This window comes from Podarcis erhardii, assembly GCF_964252035.2.
Source record: "Podarcis erhardii genome assembly, chromosome: 10".
NCBI classification, from domain to species: domain Eukaryota; kingdom Metazoa; phylum Chordata; class Lepidosauria; order Squamata; family Lacertidae; genus Podarcis; species Podarcis erhardii.
This window is the reverse complement of record NC_138500.1, coordinates 32,070,664-32,095,389: the sequence shown is the minus strand read 5'-3', so window position 1 is coordinate 32,095,389 and position 24,726 is coordinate 32,070,664. Positions and strand designations below refer to the sequence as shown.

General features: G+C 43.7%; 1 protein-coding gene across 2 annotated transcripts; it reads left to right on the top strand.

Annotated features, from left to right (window-relative positions):
* Window positions 1–30: 30 nt before the first annotated feature.
* RANGAP1 (Ran GTPase activating protein 1) lies at window positions 31–24,726 on the top strand. 2 transcript variants are annotated; one of them, XM_081877628.1, is made up of 16 exons: window positions 31–244; window positions 8,113–8,271; window positions 8,673–8,800; window positions 10,424–10,483; window positions 11,474–11,653; window positions 12,469–12,603; window positions 13,611–13,769; window positions 13,944–14,057; window positions 14,686–14,785; window positions 17,202–17,286; window positions 18,442–18,613; window positions 19,993–20,115; window positions 20,479–20,581; window positions 21,082–21,170; window positions 21,872–21,993; window positions 23,895–24,726. In XM_081877628.1, the coding sequence occupies exons 2-16, from the start codon at window positions 8,160–8,162 to the stop codon at window positions 23,962–23,964; spliced, it is 1,752 nt and encodes a 583-aa protein (XP_081733754.1). In that variant the 5' UTR covers window positions 31–244; window positions 8,113–8,159; the 3' UTR covers window positions 23,965–24,726. The 2 variants fall into 2 exon arrangements, with proteins under 2 accessions (XP_081733754.1, XP_081733755.1); XM_081877629.1 differs by lacking the exon at window positions 31–244 and adding an exon at window positions 339–600.

The window sequence follows — 24,726 nt, the reverse complement described above, 5'->3', positions numbered from 1 at the left end:
CGCACTAACAATTGCCTGGGCGCCTTTAGGAGGGAGGAGGGGGCAAAGGGGAGGAGGAGGGAGGCCGTGAAAGCCCCTTCCTGCGCAGGCGCGGAAGACCGGGAAGGCGAAGAGCGAATCACAGCGTAGGAAACAAAACTGCCGGCTTTCAAATCCTCCGCCTCCCATAACGCCATCGTCTTCGTAGGCTTGGGGCTGCGGTAGCGGCTGCAACGTGACAGGCTGGAACCCGGCGCTTTCGCAGGTAAGCGGGCGCCGGGTGGTCTCGCGCGAGGAGGGGCGGGAGTTGGCGGGCTGGGTTTATTAGACAGGCTCGCCAGTAAGAGGGCGCCGGGTGGGTTGGTTAGCGCCGCCTCCCCGCTTTCCGCCCCGGCCATGCCAGGCGCGGCGCGTGGTGGGAAAGGAGGAGGCACTTGCGCGTTGCCCCTCTAGATACACGTGTCCGTATCTTCCCACGGGACATACACCGTGCTCGGTTCGCCCGGCGGAGACGTGGATTCAAACCTCCCCACTAGAAGTGCTTTTTTTACCAGCCCAAAACTCTCGGTCCCTTCCCTGTATGACGTCACGCCCTCGTTGGCAGTTTTAGGGCCCACTCGGGTGAGCCTGTTGTGTAATTTTGTTGTGCTGTTGCGTTTGTGCGAAGCCCGTGCATGACGGAGCGAGGGACTCGAGTCACCTCTTTGCTCACCTTTTCTCAGTTCCACTTACTTTTTTAAAGTGAGCATCTGCATGGGAGGCTGCTTACGTAGAATAGCGAGGAAGCCGACGGAACTGAGTCAATGAAGGCGAGCGGTGTGTCCAGATTGGCTGAGCAATGCTCGATGACTGAAATAGCTTGCAACATGAGGAAATACGTCAGCTTCACGCATTTTCCTTTTGCTTCAGGAGTAGGGTGATCAAGGCAGAAAAACAAAAGGTTTTAAACAGGACTTTTGTTTGGGAAGTGATTATTCTAATGGAAACAAGTTGACAGTCTCTTGACCTGTGTAACAAACCACTAGTTAATAATAATATTGAAGCGTTTTGGAACTGAAGAGATTGTAATAATGTGCCTTTAGCAGCACTGATAGTCAGTAAAATGTTTATCAAAACAAGAGTGAAAAATTAAATACATTTTATGTATTTTTTTTAAAAAAAACATGTCTTCTACAACAGTCTGAACAGAGAACTGGCAATACTGTATCATTAATGGAGAAATCCAGCTAAAGTATGACAAGAAAAAAAATGAGTTAGAAAGCTTGATAGTCATGGAGCCATTGCCAAAAAGCTAACTTTCTCCCCTCCCCAACTACACTTCTGATAGTGGTGAGATGTGAAGCCAAGCCTCTGTTGGTAACTCAGTGGATGGGGAGGGAATGATCTTTTTAAATACAGTGGTACCTTGGGTTACATACGCTTCAGGTTACAGACTCTGCTAATCCAGAAATAGTGCTTCAGGTTAAGAACTTTGCTTCAGGGTGAGAACAGAAATCATACAGTGGCGGTGCGGCAGCAGCAGGAGGCCCCATTAGCTAAAGTGGTGCTTCAGGTTAAGAACAGTTTCAGGCTCAGTACGGACCTCTGGAATGAATTAAGTACTTAACCCGAGGTACCACTGTATCATGGTCCCAAATAGTGCAAAACTGAACTGGAAACGCGTGATGAGAAGCCCATAGGTGAGACATAAGTGCAACAACACACTGCCATACCTTTTCCCTAGCATATTCACAAGCGTACTTTCTTCAGTACTGGAGACAGAATATTGCTATTGTGACAAGTAGCCACTGATAACTTTATCTTCAATGTATTTATGTAATACCTTTCAAAGTCAAAGAAATTGGCATCAGTCACGACAAAGTGAATCCATAGTTTAGCTATGATGTGTTTGAAGAAGTACTTCCTCTGGCCTGGCCTGAATTTTCCATCATTCAGCTTATTTGGATGATCCTAGGTTCTAAAGAAAAGGACGACAGACTCCACCCACTAAATAAATCCATGCTATGCATAATTTTATGCCAGTATATTGTTACAAAAGTCCAGTGCCTGCCTCTCTCACTGCCAAGCGGTGGCAAGAGCCCATGGGGTCACAGGGACACACACAGGGTCTTTGTCCCTTTGGAGAATAGAAGACACGGCAGAGACTGTTGTGCTTTTAAAAAAATGGTTTATTTGCACCTTCGGACTGCATGGTGGGAGTCCAGATCTTACAGCATGGCCAACGGCATTGTAGGCAACCTTTCCTCTCTCCCTGGCCAAGATGGATCTCTCCCCCGCTCTTCCTGCTCATTCCTCCCAGAAACCTCTACTCAAAAGCATACCCCATCAGCTTGACAACCCTTCAAATCAGACCCCTGTCTTTGTTGACACCTGGGGGGAGGAGTTCTCCTGCCAATTGCCCTAGCTTGGCCAGGCTGGTTTGCGTAAGCCAGTCCAGGAATTTCCTCAATTCATTCAATTTATTCATCCCTAGGGTTTAGAGAGACACGCCCCCCCCCATCTATACCATCATGTCCCCTTTCACCTTTTCCTCCTAAACTAAAGAGGAGTTACTGCAGTCCATTGACCATTTGGTTGCCCATTACAGAATACCGTATTTTTCCTTCTATAACACGCAGATTTTTTCTTCTAAAAAGGAAGGGGAAATGTCTGTGCGTGTTATAGAGCGAATGTGTGGTCCCTGGAGCCGAAAAATCATGCAAAAATCAAATCGCGGCGCTGCACGCTGCACGGAGAAGCGAAACCTGAAAAGAGGAAGCGGCTGCTTTCCTGCATTCTGCCTCAGGGTCTTACTGCCCACCCCCCTCTGTTTCGTTGCTGTGTTTGCTGAAACGGAACAAAGAGCAGGGAAAGCCCCTCCCCTCCAGGCAAGCTCCGGTGCTGCTGGGGGAGAGGGAGAGAGAGGGGGGAAGGGAGAGAGAGGGGGGGGAGGGAGAGAGGGGGGGAGGGCGAGAGAGGGGGAGGGAGGGAGGGGAGAGAGAGAGAGAGAGAGAGAGAGAGAGAGAGAGATGGCTGGCTTGGGTGGGGGGAAACTTTTGCCTTTCTTTCCTCCCTCCCGTTAAATCCCTCTCCTGCATTCTTAGCCAGCTGCTTCTCTGCACACCCCTCTAATGTCCCTTCTTTGTTTTTCCTTCGCTCCCCACTTAAAATGTGGTTACAAAGCATGGATCCACAGGGATCCTCAGGATCTTTGCATTGGGTCACCCCAAATTCACCATCAGATCACATAGCATGTCCATGGCTACAGCCTGCACCAAAAAAATCAGGCACCCACTGTTGCTTGGGGCTGCAGTGGTGCAAAAATGTGGTTTAAAAGCATGGATCCACAGGGATTCTCAGGATCCTTGCATTGGGTCACCCCAAATTCACCATCAGATCACATAGCATGTCCATGGCTACAGCCTGCACCAAAAAAATCACGCACCCACTGTTGCCTGGGGCTGCAATGGTGCAAAAATGTGGTTACAAAGCATGGATCCACAGGGATTCTCAGGATCTTTGCATTGGGTCACCCCAAATTCACCATCAGATCACATAGCATGTCCATGGCTACAGCCTGCCCCCCCAAAATCACGCACCCACTGTTGCCTGGGGCTGCAATGGTGCAAAAATGTGGTTAAAAAGCATGGATCCCCAGGGATTCTCAGGATCCTTGCATTGGGTCACCCCAAATTCACCATCAGATCACATAGCATGTCCATGGCTACAGCCTGCCCCCCCAAAATCACGCACCCACTGTTGCCTGGGGCTGCAATGGTGCAAAAATGTGGTTAAAAAGCATGGATCCACAGGAATTCTCAGGATTTTGGCATTGGGTCACCCCAAATTCACCATCAGATCACATAGCATGTCCATGGCTACAGCCTGCCCCCCCCCCAAATCACATACCCACTGTTGCCTGGGGCTGCAATGGTGCAAAAACGTGGTTACAAACCATGGATCCACATGGATCCTCAGGATCTTTGCATTGGGTCAGCCCAAATTCACCATCAGAGCACATAGCATGTCCATGGCTACAGCCTGCCCCCAAAAAATCACGCACCCACTGTTGCCTGGGGCTGCAATGGTGCAAAAACGTGGTTACAAACCATGGATGCACAGGGATTCTCAGGATTTTTGCATTGGGTCAGCCCAAATTCACCATCAGATCACATGTCTGTGGCCACAGCATGAAGCACAAAAATGATACATCCACTGTTTCATTCAGAATGTTTTTTCCCTTGTTTTCCTCCTCTGAAAACGATGTGCGTGTTATGGTCAGGTGCGTGTTATAGAGCGAAAAATACGGTATTTTCCAGTCCTACATTATCCTTTTTGAGGTGGCCAAAACTCTAGCTGCAGCGTTTTGTACCAGTTGAAGTTTTCAAACAGTTTTCAGAGACGGTCGACATAAAGTGCCTTATGTTAACTTTGCCTAGATGTGAAAAAGGCATGACAGTGAGGAGAGTTGTTTTCTCCTGGTAAGAGTACAGCTAGTGCATCAAGCTGAAGCAGCACAAAGCAGTCCTGTCCACTGCTACTAAATGGATCTCCAAGAGCAAAGTTGGATCTAGAAGAGCTCCCAAATTGCAAACCTGCTCCTTTATGAAGAGTGCAACCTTGTCCAGAACAGACTTTACACCTAACCCTGGATTGAGTCTCCTGATCAACAGCACGTCTGTCTTATCTGAATTGAATCTGAATTTATTATCCCACATCCAGTCCCTCCTTAAATTCAAGCAGTGATTCAAGTTCTCCCGTAACCTCTCTAGAATCAAATGGAAAGGAAAATTGGGTGTCCTTAGCATGCTTATTTGTTTGTTTATTTTTATTTATTTCATAAAATTTATACACCACTTGATTGTGAAAATATAAAAGCCCACCTCAAAGTGGTTGTGCTAACACCACAGTCCAGATCTCTAGAGCTTCTCTCCCACTGGTTTATGTCAGAGTTGAATAGCATGGGTCATAAGATGAAGCCTTGTGGAACTCTTGAGGGACCAAGAAAAAGGCCCTGGGGTGAAAGTACCGGTACATAGCTCAATGAAAATCTCAACCTGGTGTGCAGTGGCTATGAAAAAGGTGATTTCAATGCTAGGAAAAATTGGGAAGGGAATTAAAAATAAAACTGCCAATATCATAACACCATTATACAAACCTATGGTATAACCATATTTGGAATACTGTGTACAGTTCTGGTTGCCTCACCTCAAAAAGGATATTGTAGATTTGGAAAAGGTTCAGAAAAGGGCAACTAAAATGATTAAGGAGATAGAGAGACTTCCCTAGGAATGAATGTTGATTGTGACAGATGCTTAGTATATTATTTAAGAATACAGGAAGATTTGTGTACTGGATCAGCCTTTTAACAATTGGCATTCAGTGTGTTATGTGGCATGCTGACTCAATTTAAAATTGAAAAAGCGTGTTCAAGCAACATTTTAAATAAGAATTTGGATTGAAATCGGGGGGGGGGGGGTAGTTAACAAAATATTAATTCCAAGAGAAAGAGATATAATTAGGCCTGTAGATAAATGTGACACCTCTTGTTTAAAAATAGCATGAAGGTAATCTTCATTTTAGAAGGTGGCAAACAGATGCAGTGCTGTGGACATGAGTTCTGGTGCTGAGAAGGCTATTCCTTCCTATCTAAAAAAAGTGATATTAATATAGAACAGTAATAGGTTTGTTTTGCTTACTTTGGACCGATAGACCACACATTCCACATTTTCTGCTTTTGTGGCTCGCACAATTCTAACTGTTGCAGACCATGTCATCTTTGGTGCCAATTTCTACAGCTGTGCTTAGAAATTAATATAAAATAAATTATTTTAGGGTAACTTCCCTCCCTGCTACATGATAAAGTGGACTTTTGAAATTACCCAACATGGTCAAATTGCCAGGAAACATAGCAACCAGTGATTTTATTACGTAGTTGGGGGTTTCACAGTACTTGAAGGAGGTGTGTGTGATTCTGAGTTTATGATATGGTTTATCTCTGTAGATCATGGCCTAAGTATAAGATTGAAATGAGACCCTCTATGATGAACTGCATGGTAACCTGACACAAGCCTTACTCCAGCATCCTGAAATCAGGAATATCCTGAGTTCACACACACATCTGATTTTAAGGATTAACACAGGCAGATTTACAGTAGTTGTCATGTGCAGGATACTCAGCTCCTCAGTGAGATCCATCTACACAGTGATAAGGTGATGTAAAGGTTCAGGTAATTGCTCACTGTCACAAATCTTTCACCTTTTTGTTAAACAGACAGGAACAGGATGACCAAAGATGATAACTATGCAGGAAATTCCAGAAGTAACTATGGAAATTATAGAAACCACTCATTTCACAACCCCCTCCCTTCTCCGCTGGCATGCCTTGGCAAAAAGGGTATTAAAAAAACCATTAGATGCAAAGGTTAGTTAGCTCTCACAGCTCCAACAGGACAGCGCTTAACCCAGCGGTCCCTAGGACCCTGCACACGTCTGCTTCACTTTAAGGGCACGTATACTTTCCTCTCCACCCCCCTTCTAGTGTGGGTTTAAGGCAAAATTGTCATGCCCATGCTTCTGTAGGCCTTTAGAATAGTTAGGGAATCTTACTCTTTTGTTGAAGTGTATACATATTGTCATTTGCTACCTGCTTAGACTGTAACTTTGCCGTCTAAAGCAGCATTTTTATATATTCTGTCACCCCTGTGTTATATAATAAACCAAGCTTCTTTTATTTCTTTGTGTAAGAGCTGCTTGTAGGCATAAGACTAAGGGTTAACACACATCCATGACAACCACACCTCGTAACTCCAGCAAAAGATCCTAAACCTCTCAGCAGTGTGTATATGAATATACATGAGTGCTGGTGGTGCACATGTAAGTCCAGGTAACACACATTGTAACATGGTGTCAGTTGGATGTTGAATCTGGGAGCCCAGCTTCTGTGGTTCTTGCTGATTTGCAGGAGCTTGTATCTTACAGTAAACTGTGTTTACCATTGATAGTCCTGAACTATGAGATGTGTGTCTCCAATATAGCCTTCATTGCCCATACCACATTCTACATAGACACTGTTTTTATTGTTGTAAGTCACTTTGAGACACCTTAGTGCAAAAATGTGACAAATAAATAATGGTGATAGGAAACCAGTGCCCTTAAGTAGGGAGAAGCAAACTTGGGAATGGCTCCTAATCTGTGTCATCTAGCTTTGGCCCCTTTTCATTTCCATTAAAATCCATAGTGTTGAATTGTCAAGCTGTGTATGTAATATTTGGGCCATATCAGAGTTCCTTGTTAGTGGCTGGGATTGAACCCAGCCAGAGGTCAGAGAAATGCTTCCTTCCTCCTCCAGATACTGCTAATGAGAGAAAGCATAGGCAGGCGTTATAATGAAGAATCTGATTGCCTGATTTCAAACTTGTCTTTTCCCCAACTTCCCCATTGGAGCTTTTCCTTGCTCAGGCTTTGCTAGGTGTGCAGAAATCAGGAACAGGACTTCAGAAAATCAACATTTTGTGAATGAGTGTGGAGCTGACTTTTAAAAATTATGGATATAGCTGCTTAGGTTATGCTAGGTGATGAATATTGCCCTTCTACTAATTTGAGTTTGACATGCTTGCCCCAGTTTATCATCAGCCTCATGCAAATAATCCTCTCCTGAAATGTGCTGATGCTGAATATTAAACCAAACTGCATTATTTATGTTGAACTTCGCAGAAGCATGGCGGTACACACTAGCAAACTATGCTTTGTAGCCTCTTTTCAATAGCTGTTTCCTAATCCGCAGCTCTTAGAACTAGCATGTGGTGACTTGGGTAAATTATTGTTCTTTTATTTTTGCCTGCATGTGACAGGGCCTGTTTGCTATCCTCGCAGGCAGTTTTCACCCCAGTGTTAGCCTGTTCTGACCTCTTTTCTCGTGGCATATAATATAAGGTAGGCAAAGATTATTAGTCTACTGAAATAGTTGTTTTGCAGGAGGTTGTGTGATGGTTTAACCCTTTGCTCCCTTCTCTTGGCTGTTTCCTTTTCTCCATGAGCACTTAAGGGGTTAAGCCTTGAAAGTAGTTATCTATCAAACAATAAATTCTACATATAATTGAACAGCACGTTTTCACCCCATTGATGGTATATGCTTTCTCTCCTCTTTTTCAGCATCCTTCCCAACTGGTAATCAGTAAAGGTTGACACAATCCAAAAAAATGGCATCAGAAGACATTTCTAAGCTGGCAGAGTCCTTAGCTAAAACTCAGGTGGGCGGAGGGCAGCTGAGCTTCAAAGGCAAGAGTCTGAAACTCAATACTGCAGAAGATGGTGAGAGGAATAGCACTGCTTTTAATGTTTCCCCAGCATTAGATCCTGGAAAAGTCTGGCCTGATCAAATATATGTGTGTGTCCCGTCCCCGTCCCCTTAATCTTTCTAAAATGGCAGATTTGCAGGAAACCCAATCCTTCCTTGATTTTGGATTCTGAATTGCAGGATGAATGTGTATCTGTGCTTCACAGGCAAATTCTTTCTGGTGGTTCCTCTAGAGACCCAAACAAGGAGAATGGTTCAAGAGAGATTCTCCAACCACCCTTAGTACATACCTAGGCTGCACACACACCCCTTTCTCCAGAGTATTTTTTTAAAAAAAAAATATTGCACAACTGGTACCGTTAGCACTGTTAGATCTCAGTTTGGGAAAAAGTAATATTCTGCTTATTCTGTGCAGCCGAAGAGGTGATTAAAGAGATTGAGGAGTTCGACGGCCTGGAAGCACTACGCCTCGAAGGCAACACTGTGGGGGTGGAGGCAGCAAAGGTCATTGCCAAGGCTCTGGAGAAGAAATCTCAGCTCAAGGTGAGCATTTCAGTGGATGATGGACAGTGGAAAACTCATTATCTTGCAACTTGAATTCATTGTCTGCTTGAGTAGCAGATAAAACAGGCCCAGGGAGATCTGTGACAGTCACAAACATAAGAAAAAAATTGAAACTGTCCTAGCAATTTTGAATTATAAGTGGCATTCACCACTGTGCTTCCTGTGATTGACTCTGTTGGTAAATGAACCTGTGGGTCTCCAGATGTTGGACTCCCAACTCCTATCATCCCCAGCCAGCCTGGCCAGCGCTCAGGGATGCTGGGAGCTGTATTCTGCCATTATTTGGAGGGATACAGGCTCCCCACTCATGATTTAAGGAAAAGTTTGAATTGGTGGAGCAAATACTGGTTGAAACCATTGTTCAAGCAAAGTTTACTATTTTTGCAGGGAACAAAATGAAATATGCCAGGTCTTACAGTAGCAGTTATGAATTCTTCAGCCATTCTCTCTCCTGCCCTCAACCCTCTGACTACAAAACAACCGTCTGACTATTTTTTGGGTGGGGTGGTGATTGCATAGATAGACCCTATTTTTTTAAAAAAAACATTGCTTCTTGCCTTCTTTATGAACTCTGAAGTAGCACTGCTTCGGCTGTAGTTACTAAGCTTATGTGTGTATGTGGTAAGATTTTAAATTGGTGTGCAAGATTATACTGGATATTGGAGCAAATTGCCACTCTGCATGCCTCCTTTGGAGCATGGTGATTTTATTTATTTCACAAAATTTATATACCACTTGATTGCAAGCAACAACAACCCTCAAAGCAGTTTCCCAGAGGAATAAAGCAATGAAATTACTGTCAGCATCGCCCTTGAGCCAGTGTCACCAACTGGACTCATGCACTTCAACCCCGACTGGGCTAGGCGAGCTGGGTAGCACTTCCAGAGACCACCAGGTCAAAGTGCTGTGGACTCACAGCTTAGAGCTGTGAGCACCGGATTCACTTCCACAATATAGTCGTCGCACAGCAGAGTATAGCAGAGTCTGGCAGTGTATAAACGACTCGGAGAGCAGCTCTGTAGAATATCTTCTTTTATTCTATAACTATAACTATAATACAAAACTATATACAGAGCTAAATAGGTCTAAGCATAAATGAATGCTGCACTGAGTGTCTGCAGCTGCTCTTAGCAGCAACCTTATCTCTACACACGATCTCTAACACTCAGTCTCTCTCTCTCTCCGACACACTCACTAACTGACTGACTTGGTGCTGGGGCTGAATAAGTAGAAAGCAGAACACTGCTCCTCCTCTCTGGAGAATCAGCAGACTCGTCAGGAGATTCTTGGATATGGGAGGGGTGAAATCTCCTCAATTACCAGTAAAAAAACAGTTGAAGACAAATATTTTAAACATTTAATAATTAAAACCAACGATAAGGATTAGTTTACCAAATTTCTAATCTGTATGTATTATTGCTATGTGCTGTCAAAAACCTGTTATTATAAAAAACTACTCTTGATCAAAACATTTGATATAAAGCCTGTGTAGCTCTCCACTATGCACACCAAGTAAGTAAGTACAAATACTTTAGCTAATGGTAGATTACAATGTACTTTTATTTTTAAGCATGTATATAATATATATATGTCTTATTTTAGAGATGTCATTGGAGTGATATGTTCACCGGGAGACTACGATCTGAAATTCCCCCTGCTCTGGTAAGTGTAAGACTAGGTTGCTAATATTACCAAATGCCATTTTCATTATTTCTTATCATGATATTTTTCTGAGGCTAAAGTATAGGAATGACTTTCTGAGCTTGATGATCAATAGTGGGAGCAATATACTGTTTCTGTTACAGGGACTTTATGGCAAAGGTGGGAAAGCTTTTTCAGCCCAAGCTTTATTACCCTTTCTGGGTAACTTTCCGAGGGCCACATGCCAGTGGTAGGTAGAGGCAGAGGCAAAAGTGGGTTGGGCATTAAAGTTAGAAATTACCTTTGTACGGTAGGCTTAGCACACAGTCATGCACACCTTGCTATCCTCTATCCATGCAACCAAGAGGCACTGTCAGAGTTCAAGGACACACTCATTCCAGGCAAAACCACTTAGGCTGCAAAGCAGACCCAGTCAAGAGTGTGGCCTGAGGAGAATTTTGAGGGTCTTAAGTTCCCCACCCCTGCTTCAGATAGAGACAGGGATGTGATTAATGAATGACCAAAAGGAAGGTTAAGAAGAGTTGTAATTTTAAGCTTTGAAATTGGTTGTCGTAGATTAATTGCCAAGAGAGATCTCTGTTGGGCAGAAATTGAGTAATGATGGAATCTGTATTATAATGGTAACAGTTTAATAAAACATTAAGGCATTATAAGGCAGGCAGAGTGTCATCAGTGGCTGTTTCCTCAGTCCTCTTTGCTCAGTGTCACAACATATCTGTTGCTGGAGAAAAGGCCAGGAGGAAACAGAAACACAGCATCCAGGTAGATGGGTGTGACTTGCTCATCCCAGCTGCTTGGCACAGGCATGGCACATAGGACAGCTGCCTGCCTGCCTGCAACTTCTCCATTTTATGAACGAGAAGGAGCCTCTCAAGGCTGCTAGCAGGTGATGAGTGAAAAGAGACAGCAAGAAATGGCTGCAGGGCAGATCTCTGTCCTCTGTAGTAGACAGGGGCATTGTGTCAAATTTACCTTTTGTTCATCTTTCAGATTGCACTTGGAGAGGCCATTGTTTCTGCTGGCTGCCAGCTTACAGAGCTGGATCTGAGTGACAACGCCTTTGGACCAGATGGAGTGCGTGGGTTTGAGGCACTTCTGAAAAGCCCTGCCTGTTTCACCCTGCAGGAGCTCAAGCTAAACAATTGTGGCATGGGCATTGGTGGTGGCAAGGTAAGGGCATTTCCTGGGTGGGGAATCCAATCTTCACAGCAGGGTGAAACCTGAAACCCCCACTATTGGGGCTTCCTGCCTATCCATCATGTGATGTCACTATGATGTCACATTTCCCCCTTAACGTGGATCTTGAATGCAAGTGGTACTGCAAAGGAAAGATCCTAGTGGGGTTGTGTGAAGTCACTTCTTGTCAGTTGATTGACACTGTCTTCAAACCCTATATCTGACAAGTGCTGACTATTCAGAAGCTTTGATTTAGAGCTCTTGAGTAGAACCAGTTCCGGAAGGGCTTCTGTTTGCCAACAATTTTTTTATTGCTTCAGATTGTTGTCTGCATTAAAATCTCTACAAGCTGAACAGGCTGGGCAGGCTTCTCTTTCTCTAGTAAAAAGAAGTCTAATGTTTGACGGATATTTTTAAAAATATCTAAAGCGTTCTTCTGCCTGCCATAGAAGGGTTTTTTTTGTTTTTTGTTTTTGAGAGGGATGGGGGAGCCAAGACCCTAATTTGGGGACCTGTGTCCTTATCTCACACACATGGAAATCTGAGTTGAGGACACACAACAGAGTCATTGCATCTTACTAACCTACATTCCCCTCATGATATTATTGCTGGGAATAGCCTTCAGTGGTGTGTAATATTTCCTGCAGAGTGCCTACATTATGTATGTATGTTTGTTTGTATGTATGTATGTATGTATGTATGTATGTATAGGAAGTGGTAGCTTAAATGTGTGCCTTATAGGAATGGAATCCTTCAGGCCAAAATGACATTATAGTAGCATAAACAGTCTGGTATTATTATTATTTTAGATCTTGGCTGCAGCTTTGAAAGAGTGTCACAGGAAATCAAGTGTTCAAGGAAAGCCTTTGGCGCTGAAAGTATTTGTGGCTGGCAGGAACCGCCTGGAAAATGATGGTGCAACTGCTCTTGCTGAGGCATTCAGTGTAAGTACAAAAAGCAGGACTTTGAGACAGGAAGTTTGCCCTGACATTTGTTACATGGGAAGGGATGCTCTTAGCCATTGGTGTTAATGAACATTCCTCCAAAGTGTGTTGTGGTGCCCTTTAAAAAATGAATTCCTTTTGCTACAATGCTACTATCTCCTGCATTGAATGGTATTAGTAGTGGTCAAGTTCGTTGCACCATCAGAAAAGGCCATTTGAGGCAGTCTAAGTCACCTCTGTTGATACTGCTGCAAGAAGCGGCTTGCCAGGTAGAGTGGCACCACTGTGCTAGCTTGCCAGGAAATGGGTGCTCTTGCTTATCAAGAGGGGCAGAGTGGAAAGGAGGTTGATGCAGAGCAAACACACTGGCAGAGCCAATCTAGGGTTCCTGCTGGTGCTTTTGCACCACATTGACCTCCCTGCTCCATTGGCCCTCCCTCCTGGTAAGCAACAGCAACTCACCTGCAGTATTTCTCAGTTGGTGGGCCAGGGACTACTAGTGGACTGCATTCCACTTTTAGGTGGGCCTCAATTCTTCTTGTTCACCCACCCTGCATTCTGGCTGTGCTGCAGAATTTTTGTTGGACCAATGCTAGCACCAGAAACTCGCCACATGCAAAGTAAAAATGGTTGGGAGAAGAAGTGCGGAGGAAAGAGAGATGATTTCACTCTGAAGAGAAAGGGCAAGAGGAGGTGTTGAACTAAATTAGAAAGAGAGACAAAAACTAATATTTTAAAAAGTAAGTCAAGCACGATGAGTAAGCAATGAGACAAGAAAGGAAAGTTCTGCGTCTCAACATTCTAGAATCAGGAATGCGCTTAGGCTTTTCATTATTCAAATTAGCCAATCACTTTTGATTGCTAAATAGTATACAAAGGGTTCAGACAGAATACCCCAAAACAATTGTGGAAGATGGAGAGAAAAGGATCTGAGAACACCACTCTCCTAGAATTATCACCTATGACATGAACTTTATTTGCTTTCCATTCTGTTTTTGCCCCTTCAGGTTATTGGGACTCTGGAAGAAGTTCACATGCCACAAAATGGAATCAACCATCCAGGAATTACAGCCTTAGCTGAGGCTTTTGCTGTCAATCCCTTGCTGAGGGTGATCAACCTGAACGATAACACTTTTACAGAGAAGGGAGCTGTGGCTATGGCAGAGGTGAGCTCCTTTCACTTAAAATTAATCCCTCTTGATTCTAACAGTGACTTGGGCCAGGAAATATTGAGAAAGTGTAGGGGGGGGGAACACTTTCCTTAGGATTAAGTTGGTCTTGTGTGGTCTTGCATGGTCATGTACAATAGTGAGTGGAATAATGTTCTCTATTCCATTCAGACCCTCAAGAAACTCAGACAAGTGGAAGTGATCAACTTTGGTGACTGCTTAGTACGTTCCAAGGGTGCTGTTGCCATTGCTGAAGCTGTTAATGAAGGACTCCATAAGTTAAAGGTATTGGCTGTATTTTGTTAAGCTGCTTGGGAGAAATCTGAGTGATTAAGTGAGATTTCAAATAGGAAATACTTTTTTTTTTTTAATCCATCTCCCCATACTGTTTAATTCAAAACCCCCGAAATAGGGATTGACAAAATACATGACTACTCATTTTTGTGCCTATGGCTGAGATCCATCTTAAAGCTAAAGGCACCATTATGAATTGATGCCAAAACATAGCCACTAAGCATGAATATATTACAAGCCACTTGGCGTGATGGAAGAATGACATTTATTCTGTTTGAGAGAAATGTAAGTGTTTTCCATCCATTTAATATGAAATTTGGCTTAGAGGTAGTGTACTGAATCTAAAACTACAAAGAGTCAACATAAACCTTCATCTAGGATTTATTTCTGTGATTCTTAAAAAGGAAACCAAGCACTATTTGCCATCTCTTAAACAAGGTTATTCATAATTCAGTCATTTCTCCCCTAACCTCATCACTACCTTTTTAATGAAGCTTTTTTTGGATTCCTGATTTGGTACTTTGTAATGTGAATTGTAGACATACCTGGCTTGAACATGCAAAATATATGTCTAATTTTTAAAAATATTCCTCTAAAACCATAGCTTCTGTCTGTTTAGGAACTCAACTTGTCTTTCTGTGAAATCAAGCGAGACGCTGCTCTAATTATTGCTGAGGCTACTGAGGACAAGTCGGAGCTACAGAAGCTGGATCTCAATGGTATGAGGTTTATGAAGTCAGTGTCAAAAATGTTTTACTAGAAATCTGTAGCTGGATAATTGCTTGGTTCATTCAGGTCAGCATGTGAATACAGTACTGTATGCCTCAGTTCCCTCTCTTCCCCAACCTTCTGTTTAACCCAACCTTCACATAGGTTCTCGGTCCATTGCCCACAATTGCTTCTCCAATCGTGTCTCTGAGATTCCTGTCCTTTAGCTTCCCTAACTAATTGAATCTCATATCAGTTGGCCATGCAATGTGACTGTAGTTCCTAGAGCCTGTGCAGGGTCTTAGTCCTAGCCAAAGTGATTTTCTCTCCCAAAAGATGGATAGCAAACATTTTGACATATTGTTCTCCGAGCATATATTGTTAGGATCATCCTACTCGCTTGTAGGACCCTGGCAGAGTCACATGCCTAACTGGCATGTTCTCTCCCTCCTGGCTGGTCATTCAGGAGCTTCAAAAGCTTTCTCCAGCCTGAACATCACATTAGCACGCTTTAGGATCCTGCAGAGTGTTAGCAGTTTACGTAACAGAACTCAGTACAGTGGTGCCTCGCAAGACGAACGCCTCGCAAAACGAAAAACTCGCAAGACGAAAGAGTTTTCCGTTTTTGAGTCGTTCCGCAAGACGAATTTCCCTATGGGCTTGCTTCGCAAGAAGAAAGCCCATAGGGAAATCGCCGGGGACCTCTTTTAAATGCTGGCGGTGGGGAGCAAAGCCTTTCGCCCCCCTCCGGCCTTCAGAAGAGGTCCAGGAAGGCCGGCGGGGGCCGAAAAGCTTTGCTCCCCACCGCCAGCATTTTAAAAGTGGTCCGGGATAGCAGGGAAGTGCGCTGCGCTTTCCCGCTATCCCGGACCGCTTGTAAAATGCTGGCCGTCGGGAGCAAAGACTTTTGCCCCCCGCCGGCCTTCAGAAGAGGTCCTGGACCTCTTCTGAAGGCCGGCGGGGTGCAAAAGTCTTTGCTCCCCCTGCCTGCCTTCCCGGGATAGCGGAGAAGCGCAGCGCGTTTCTCCGCTATCCCGGACGGCTTTTGAAGGCAGGCGGGGGGAGCAAAGACTTTCGCCCACCGCCTGCCTTCAGAAGACCTCCGCTGTCCCGGGGGCTTTCAAAATGCTGGGGGTCGGCAGCGAAGGGTTCGCTGCCGCCTGCCAGCATTTTAAGATCGCCCCGGGACAGCGGAGAAGTCTCTGCTGTCCCGGGGGCTTTTAAAATGCTGGCGGTCGGCAGCAAAGCCCTCCTGTCCCCGGATCTTGCGGGGCGGGAGGTGGGGAGAAGGGCTTTTCTTCCCACCGCCAGCCTTCAGAACAGCCTTCTGAAGGCTGGCGGTGGGAAGAAAAGCCCTTGTCCCCCCCCCCCCAGCCTTCAGAAGAGGTCGGGGGACAGATTGTCCCCGGACCTGGTCTGAAGGTGGTTTCCATAGGAACGCATTGATTGATTTTCAATGCATTCCTATGGGAAACCGTGCTTCGCAAGACGAAAAACTCGCAAGAAGAAAAAACTTGCGGAACGAATTAATTTCGTCTTGCGAGGCACCACTGTACTTTACTTACATATAATACACTCAGAGCCTTCTGACTTAGCTCCTTCCTCTTTCTCACCAGACAGCAAAGAGAGAGAACAAAGGACAATAGTCCCACATCACGGAACACAGTAACACAAAACATCATGTTTCCGTCACTTCCCACACTGTGGAATGAAAACATACACCATCATGTGATAGACAACAATCCCATGACTGCAAATACGGAGCAAGAATCCTAACATATATAACGTTCATGAATATTCTATATCACCACTACAATTTAGCCATTTTGTGTCAGAGACTTCACTACCAAAGTACAATATACTTGCTTTTTAAACACTATTCCACATAGACCCAGCAAACCCAACTGAAGTGGCATTTCCTTCAGAGCACGTCCCATGATTAGGCATTTAAATATTAAAGTTGTTCTTATAAAGATAATACTGAAGCAATAACTGTTTCATTCCCAACAGTTTGTATTGCTAGACAAATGCCTTTATGGCAGCTGTAGAATTTTTGTTGGGTGCATGTGGCTCAAGAAGCTCAGTCAAGTAGTTAAGCTCAGAACAGAAAACAGCTGTTTAGCAGAGTGGTCTTTATGGGGCCAACACCAACATACACCCCTTTACATACACTCTCTGAGTTATGAAGTCTGGCAATTTCCCAACTTCTTCCTCAGACACCTTCAAAGTCTTCCCTTAAATCCGTAGACCCAACAGATAGCCTTGAGCAGTTCCTGAAATCTCCTCCCATGACCCACAGAGTTTTGTCCTTTTCTACGCAAAATTACTTTGCCAAATCTGCCCAGTAACACATATGAGAGAGTCACAGGATGGCTGCAGGTGCATTGTGGGGATTATAGTCTTTGCTGATGTCTGTTCTTGCCACAGGGAATTGTTTTGGAGAGGAGGGCTGTGAGCAGCTCCAAGAGATCCTTGAAGGCTTCAACATGGCAGAAGTACTTGGATCTCTGAGGTAAGATATATGAAGAAGCTATGGTAATCTGCTGCTAGAGTTCCTTGATTCTCTAGTGAAGCTGCATGCAAGCAGTGCTGCTTGTGAAATGGCCATTTCTCCAACAGTAGTGAAGCTTGGGCTCCTAATTGGTTTTGCTGTTTTTATAACAACCATTCTAGGAGTGTTACAGCGGGATAAATCTGACTCGGGGGCCCTTGACATGCCCATCTCTTGATCAGTTGGCCTGAGTTTTTCGTTCCTTAAAACTTTAATTGTATGGACCCTCTTTGGAAATGGCTCATTCCTTATGTTAGTTAGTCATGATTGGCTAGTTAACCATTGCCAGGATGCATAGCTTCTATTCCCAAGTGTGAAAATATTTTTCGGGTAACACTTGTTGCTGCTCTTTTTGGTGGCTTAGGGGTTTGTGCTCTGCCTTTCTGAGCTCCTTTAAGAAAAAGATTTTATAAGCCATTTTACATGGTTTTTGCTTGTGTAAAGATACAAAACTTGCTTTGTGGCTACAGTTTTCTAAACGAGGCAAGAAAAATATGATGATAAGTTTAGGTTGTATTCCACTAAGTCAGAGTAGACTAATGAAATCAATTGACATAACTAATTCAAATCCATTGATCTCCGTGAGTCCACTCTGTGTATGATTGGGTCTTATACCACCAGTTTTCTAGGAGCTATACAAAGATTAAATGTCAAATGCATCTCTGTCCACAAGGTAACAGTCTAACATTCACAAAACAAAAGAAAAAGGGGATGGGATAGGAACTGTAAAACAATCAAATTCAGTCACTGATGAAGGCTCTGGGGAAACAATTTATTATTTATACAAATATTTATAAACCACCCACTCATATAGCACATCAAGGTGGTGTACAGAAATGTGTAAAAATAGAATAGAACATAAAATAGCATTAAGAACAATACAGTGATGGATGATATCCACTCCTGAGATCCAACTGCTGCTCCTTGAAAGGACCACTAGGGAGAATAGCCACTCCCACAAGTGTGCTTCCTTCCATCTTTGCCACTAGATCTTCCTCTTATTTGCGTTTAGGATTATTTAGTGTTGATTGTTACAAACTGACTGGCAATAAAATGCTCGAATACAACATGAAGCAGCTGTATTCGTAACATTCTCTCTCACACTTGTCCACCTAGTGATGATGATGGAGAAGATGACGACGATGATGAAGATGATGACGATGAAGTGGAGGAGGAGGAAGAGGAGGAGGAAGAGGAAGAGGAGGAAGAAGAAGAGCCAACTCAGTTGCAGGAGAGAGGCCAGGGAGAGCAAGAATCACTGACGCCTAAAAAAATCTTGGAGGCACATGTAAGTATGAACAGATCCTGTTACTTTCACATAGAGGGAAAACAGCTGTGGATGAAGTGATATGGGGGGGAAAGTGTTCTGTAAAATTTCTCCTGCCATATTTTTCATTGTAATTTTTCCATTTCCGAATGCAGCATTGCATAAAATTAATTAAAATGTATCGCGTGAATATAAGTCAAATTGGGCTGCTAAGCAAGTATTTCCATTCAAATATTTTTAGCTACTGGAAAAACTTTTGAGTTGTTTTTACAAACTTTAAGCACTACAACCCTGATTTACAGGTCACATTAAACCATAGGTTAAAACAAATTGTGGTTTAATGTGAGCAAGTAGCATGCTGAAATGGACTGCTCTAAAGTTGCTTCTGTATCACAGTCTTCCAGCCTAATCAGAAGCCCGGGTTCAGATGATAAATCAAGCCAGACTCTGGCTTGTTTCAGCCATGGCAGGAGAGGAGCACTGCAGGAACATTTGAGCAGTATGCATCAGTATTCTGCTTGTTCACATTAAACTATAGTGTTAAATTGTGGTTTAATGTGAACAGGGCTAACAAAAGTTAGCCTACTAAATTTAAAGCAGAAATGCTAAGTCAGACTCTAGTCTGAGGACTAACTCTCCGGGGACCACATTCCTTCAGAGGGCTAGGACTGTCAATGAGTGGCACCATCCCACACTCTTGGACAGATGCACAAACAGTATATATATATACACACACACACACACACACACACACAGAGAGAGAGAGAGAGAGAGAGAGAGAGAGAGAGAAAGCTCTCTACCCCTTTCTCTTTCTCTTTCTCTTTCTCTTTCTCTTTCTCTTTCTCTTTCTCTTTCTTTCACTTTGTTTCTTCCCTGTGCACCATCCCTTTTTAGTCCATTGGAAGGGATAATTCAGGAACATCTGAAGCAGCTCCCTCTTCATCCCAAACAACAGAGCAGATGGTGGGGGAAACCCCATAGTTTTCCTTGCTTTCCCACAATTCTCCCCCACAACTGAGCAGTGGTAAAGAGGGAGCTGCCCTTGTAGGTTTCACTGCGTCCAGGTGTTCCAGTTGCCTTGAGGCAGCGGCTTGTAACAGAGAAAGTTTTCTTTGACCCTCATTTTTCCTGAGGCACGAGACGTCAGTGAGAGGAAGATATTTTTGCTGTGGCCTTAGTACGTTCGATGGAAAGGCTTGGCAGGGCAGATTTAGGGTGTTGTAATATAGCATTAGGCTCTTCTCCACTCATTTATTTATGACGACCTTCCCTGTTGCCGCAACTCTTTTTTGGGACCTGCCTTTCCCTCCACTTCTCATCTACAGCACTAGAGTTCTGGCGCTTGTGAATTTTCTGGGGAATTACTAGGGCGCACTAATTTTCAGGGCCCTCTCTTCCAGGATTCTACTCCAGTGGTTTCTCCTTCTCTCCCTCCTGTGGATGTTGGCACTTTTCTTGCTTTTCCATCCCCAGAGAAACTGTTGCGACTAGGCCCTAAATGCTCCACCTTAATAGCGCAGCAGGTAAGTCACAGCTGTTTTTCATGAGTTCGCAAAGCTACAGTTTGCGATTGGTATTTATTAGGTCTTTCAGAGGATTCAGAGTACAGATACTTACATAACTTCAGGAAGGCTACAAAATATGCTTGAGTATAATTAGACTTATCTGTATTCTTCCCCCTGAAAATAATAATAATAATATTTATACCCCACCCATCTGGCTGGGTTTCCCACGCTTGCTACTTGTTGAAATAGCTAGGGATGTAGGTGCCATGCATGGGCTGCAATTCCAGGCATAATGGCCATGGACTAGTTGTTCTTTCAAGCAGCAGAAATACCTTGCCGTTGATTCTGCATTTTTTGATTCTGGAATTACGTTTCTTCTAGACAGACACATCTGACACAGAGAAAGTTGTTACGGTTTTTCTGAAGATATCTTCTGTGTTCAAAGATGAGCCAACAGTAAAATCAGCAGTGAATGAAACAACAGGTGAGCCTGGGAACTTTGGCCAATAGAATGATGGAAAAGAGCAGGCTATCAGGCTCAGTCGCTATGGCCGGGGTGGCTAACCTTTTTTTAGCTGAAGGGCTGCATTGGCCAATGGTCAACTGCATTGACTACAGGGTTCAAGAGGGCATGACCAATTTTTAATTATTAGTTTTGGTAAGAAAAGACACGTTTTGGGGGTCTTGATGTGGTCATAAAAACTTTTTTGGTATCACAGCAGGGTGCCTATGGGAGCAGTCAGTAAAAATTAACTATTTTTTTATAATAACCAATTTTGGGGGTGAGGGATATTGTGGGGGACACAAAAATGCTATAGGAAGAGCTATATGCAGCTGCAGATTAGCCACCATATGAAGATACAAGCTAAGTTCTGTGACCCACCAGCTTCTTAGTGTCTTTCTTTTGGCCACCTGCCTTCAGGACTCTAAAGCTTGAGAGCCTCTTTCCCTGAAAAATTGAAACCTGCCATTCTCTTTTTTCAGATGCCATGATGAGAGAAGCTTTTTCATCAGCTACCTTCAATTCTGATGCTTTCATTACCAGCCTCCTGATTCACATGGGTTTGCTCAAGGTGAGAGGAGAGAAACAAATGATTTGTGGCAACTGTGAGGTGTGGTCTGTATAAGCAAACCGCACCCTTGTTCCAAAAATCAGATTTAGAAGACCAAGATAGCTGCTTGTGGAAGATGTTCTTTCTCTGTGACTATATAAGGCTTCTATGCATATCTGGTGATAAGCGATAACAGAAATCTGTTCTCAATACCAAGTATTCTAAAATGGAAGTACCCATTTCTGCTCTTGGCAAATGGAAGGCATGTGGTAGGAATGGAAAGCAAATAATACACTTGCATAGACAGGGCCTTGATCAAGTACCTATTGTGCTCAAGCAACAGCTAAGTGTGAAATTTTACCTTCTCACCCATCTATCCCAAATGCATCCACTTGAGGGCTTTTTCTGCCCTTTAAAAAGGGTAGAAATGATATGGCAGCTGGATCTCCTGTAAGGCCAGAAGGGACACTGGGCACATGCTTTCATTTCTCAGGCCAAAAAGAAATTGTCTGGGCTTTGAAAGGCCCTAGGGTAGGCAGCCACGAAGGGATGGGAGAGAAACAGGAGACACTGGTATCTGAACTGCACCATCTCAGCAAATTTATATTTTCAACACAATTTAAATATACTCCTTGATTGTAAAAATCCGCCGCCTCTTAGTGGTCTCTGAACAATCCCAGATACTCATTTGTATCTCATTTGTGTCTGCTTGTACCTTCCAGAGTGAAGAGAAGATCAAGGCTGTGCCAAGCCTTTATGGCCCTTTGATGACTCTGAACCACATGGTCCAGCAGGATTATTTCCCTAAATCTCTTGTGCCAGTTCTTTTGGCCTTTGTTACAAAGTGAGTATTGCGCCTTTCTCAGTAAGAAAAATTAGCAACAGCTGTTGCTCCCAGAGAAGAGAGACACATCATATTGCTGGATCCAGCAGAAACCTCTCAGCACAACACATGATATTGCAAAGGGCTTAAACGTCAGCCATAAACTGTAATGACAGCTTACTTTTTTGCTGAAAAGCCTTTTTTGGTTGGTTGGCTGTTTTTTTTAAGGGTGATAGATATCCAGCCTTGGAATCACACACTCATCTGGAGAGGGATTATTCATTCATTATGGTTGATTTATTAATGCCCCTCCATTTGTTGCCTATGTGAATGGCCTGAGGGACCTGAGAGAGAGGATCTCTTTTCCAGAGCCATTCACAGTACAACCTTCTTCTGATGTTTTAATGTTAAGTGTCCTAACGATTGTTACAATAGTGTGGTTAATCAAAACACATATTTTATCATAAGGTCTCAATAATCCCCCTGAGGTCTGCCTTCAAAGAGCAGAATGACATGAGAACTTTTCATTAACAGAGCCTCCCACAGGGAGTTCTGAAGGGCTCAAATTTTACTCCTTAACTGTAAATGGCATGGACGATGCTGGCAGATTTGTTTTTGCCAAAGGGGAACTTAATTCTACTACCTTAACTATAGCTTCTGTTTACCATCCCTTCCTAAAAATACCCTTTCAAAAATTCCCTTTTACTCAGCCTGGATAGCTCAGTTGGTTAGAATGTGGTGCTGATAATGCCAAGGTTGCAGGTTCATTCCCATATGGGACAGCTGCATATTCCTGCATTGTGAGGGGTTGGACTAGATGATCCTCAGGGTCCCTTTCAACTCTACAGTTCTGTTTCTAAACTGATGTCTTTTCAAGAAGGTACAATAATGTTAGGTGGTGATTTAAATAGGATTTGTGATGTTCACATGGATAGAAGGGGTTCCACGCCTTCTAAAATGAAAATGCAAGCCAAGGCATTTTGCCAAAGTGCTACAAGGCTTTAATTTCATTGATGCTTGGTGTTTGCTTCATCTGACCCCAAGAGACTTTAGTTTCTGTTCTCACCCATATGAGCAGTACAGTTGTATCCATGTTGCTCTTTTGTCTTCCATTGAACCTCATAAGATCATGCAAGCGGGTATTGGCAGTCAGACGGTCTCAGACCATGCCCCAGTGTGAGCAGTAATACAAATATTCAATATAGTTGCACTGTCCTTCTCTTGGCAATTACCGGTACCCCCATGCTGTTGCAGCACCACCTAGTGGTCGACCACATTGTGGCAGAATTGAAGTCATATTAAACAATGGGAAATGAAGATAGATAGATAGTGTGTGTGTGTGAGAGAGAGAGAGAGAAAGAGAGAGAGAGAGAAAGAGAGAGGGGGAGAGAGAGAGAGAGAGAGAGAGAGAGAGAGAGAGAGAGAGAGAATTGTCTTGGATAGACTTCTGTCAGTGCAGAACTTCTTTGTTCCACGCCTCACTCTTGCTACAGATTGAATCCTGTTTCTGCCCCACAACCCCATTTTCCTGCGGTATACTTTGCTCTGTACTCCATAGTTACACCAGAATAATCCTGATAGGCCAAGGGTGGCTAACCTGTGACCTTCCAGATGTTGTTGGGCTGCATCTCCCATCATCCTGCATGGACCATAGGATGCTGGGAGTCCAACAACATCTGGGCAGCCAGTTAGTCCCCGCCTCCCGTTTTAGGCCATGGGGCCTACATGTACATGTACAAGTGTATCTGACTGTTGCATTGTGGGAAATCTTGAGTATTTTTTAAAGCACCTAGCGATTGCAGCTGCCTGTGGCAGATTCCAGGGCTACATAACTGAACTCTTTGTCCCTTTTGAGAATATCTGTTGATCCAAGTACAAGTTCATTAATATTGATCCCTTCTATTTCCATTTTATCTTTGCAGACCCAATCATGCTTTGGATTCCTGTTCCTTTGCCCGCCACTTGCTCTTACAAACCCTCCACCAGCTGTAATACACAGGAAGCTGTTTCCCTCACATTATAGGACTGCCATCAGAGTGCTTGAGATGGAGAGCAGATAAAGACAACGGGACTTACGGATAAAACATTCTGCCTCTCTTGACACCAGGATGTCTGGCCACCTACTGCTACCTAAAGCTTTGAGGAAGTCTGCCATGTGCTTTTTAAAAAAAAACGTGTTCGTGGTTTTTTTGAGGGGGCTGTGTGTTTTTAAGCTCTCTTTTTTCCAAAGTGAACTCTGCCTTTCCCAGTGTAAATACTTTGTTGTTTTCCTACATCCCCCTTTCGTTGAGGTTTGTCTTCCCTCAGCTTTTCTGCATTTTGTTTAGCTGAAACTTCTGTTTGCAAATTCAGGGCTTTAGACTCACTAAATGGCTTAAATGGAACTGTTTGTCAGAGGACCACCTCTCATGGGGTAACAGAAAATCTTGACGCTAACTTTTTTACTGCATTGTCCTATGACCTTTGGGAGAGCAATTCTTCCAGCTCTAGGCCAGCACCAGGTATAAAGCAATGTCACTATTTTTGCTGTTTCTCAGAAATTTAGGTTATTATATTGTGTGGACCGTGACATATATTCCTAATTGGGGATATTTCATTGGTTGTTGGATCATCATGAGTGAGCCTTCCCCATTAGTCACTGATGTTTCTCATTGAAATGACTGATTCTGGTGGCCTGCAAGAAAACTGCTAGTAATATTTCTAAGCATAAACGCTCTCAATTAAAATAGGTTTGGTTCAGTATAAGAAAAATCA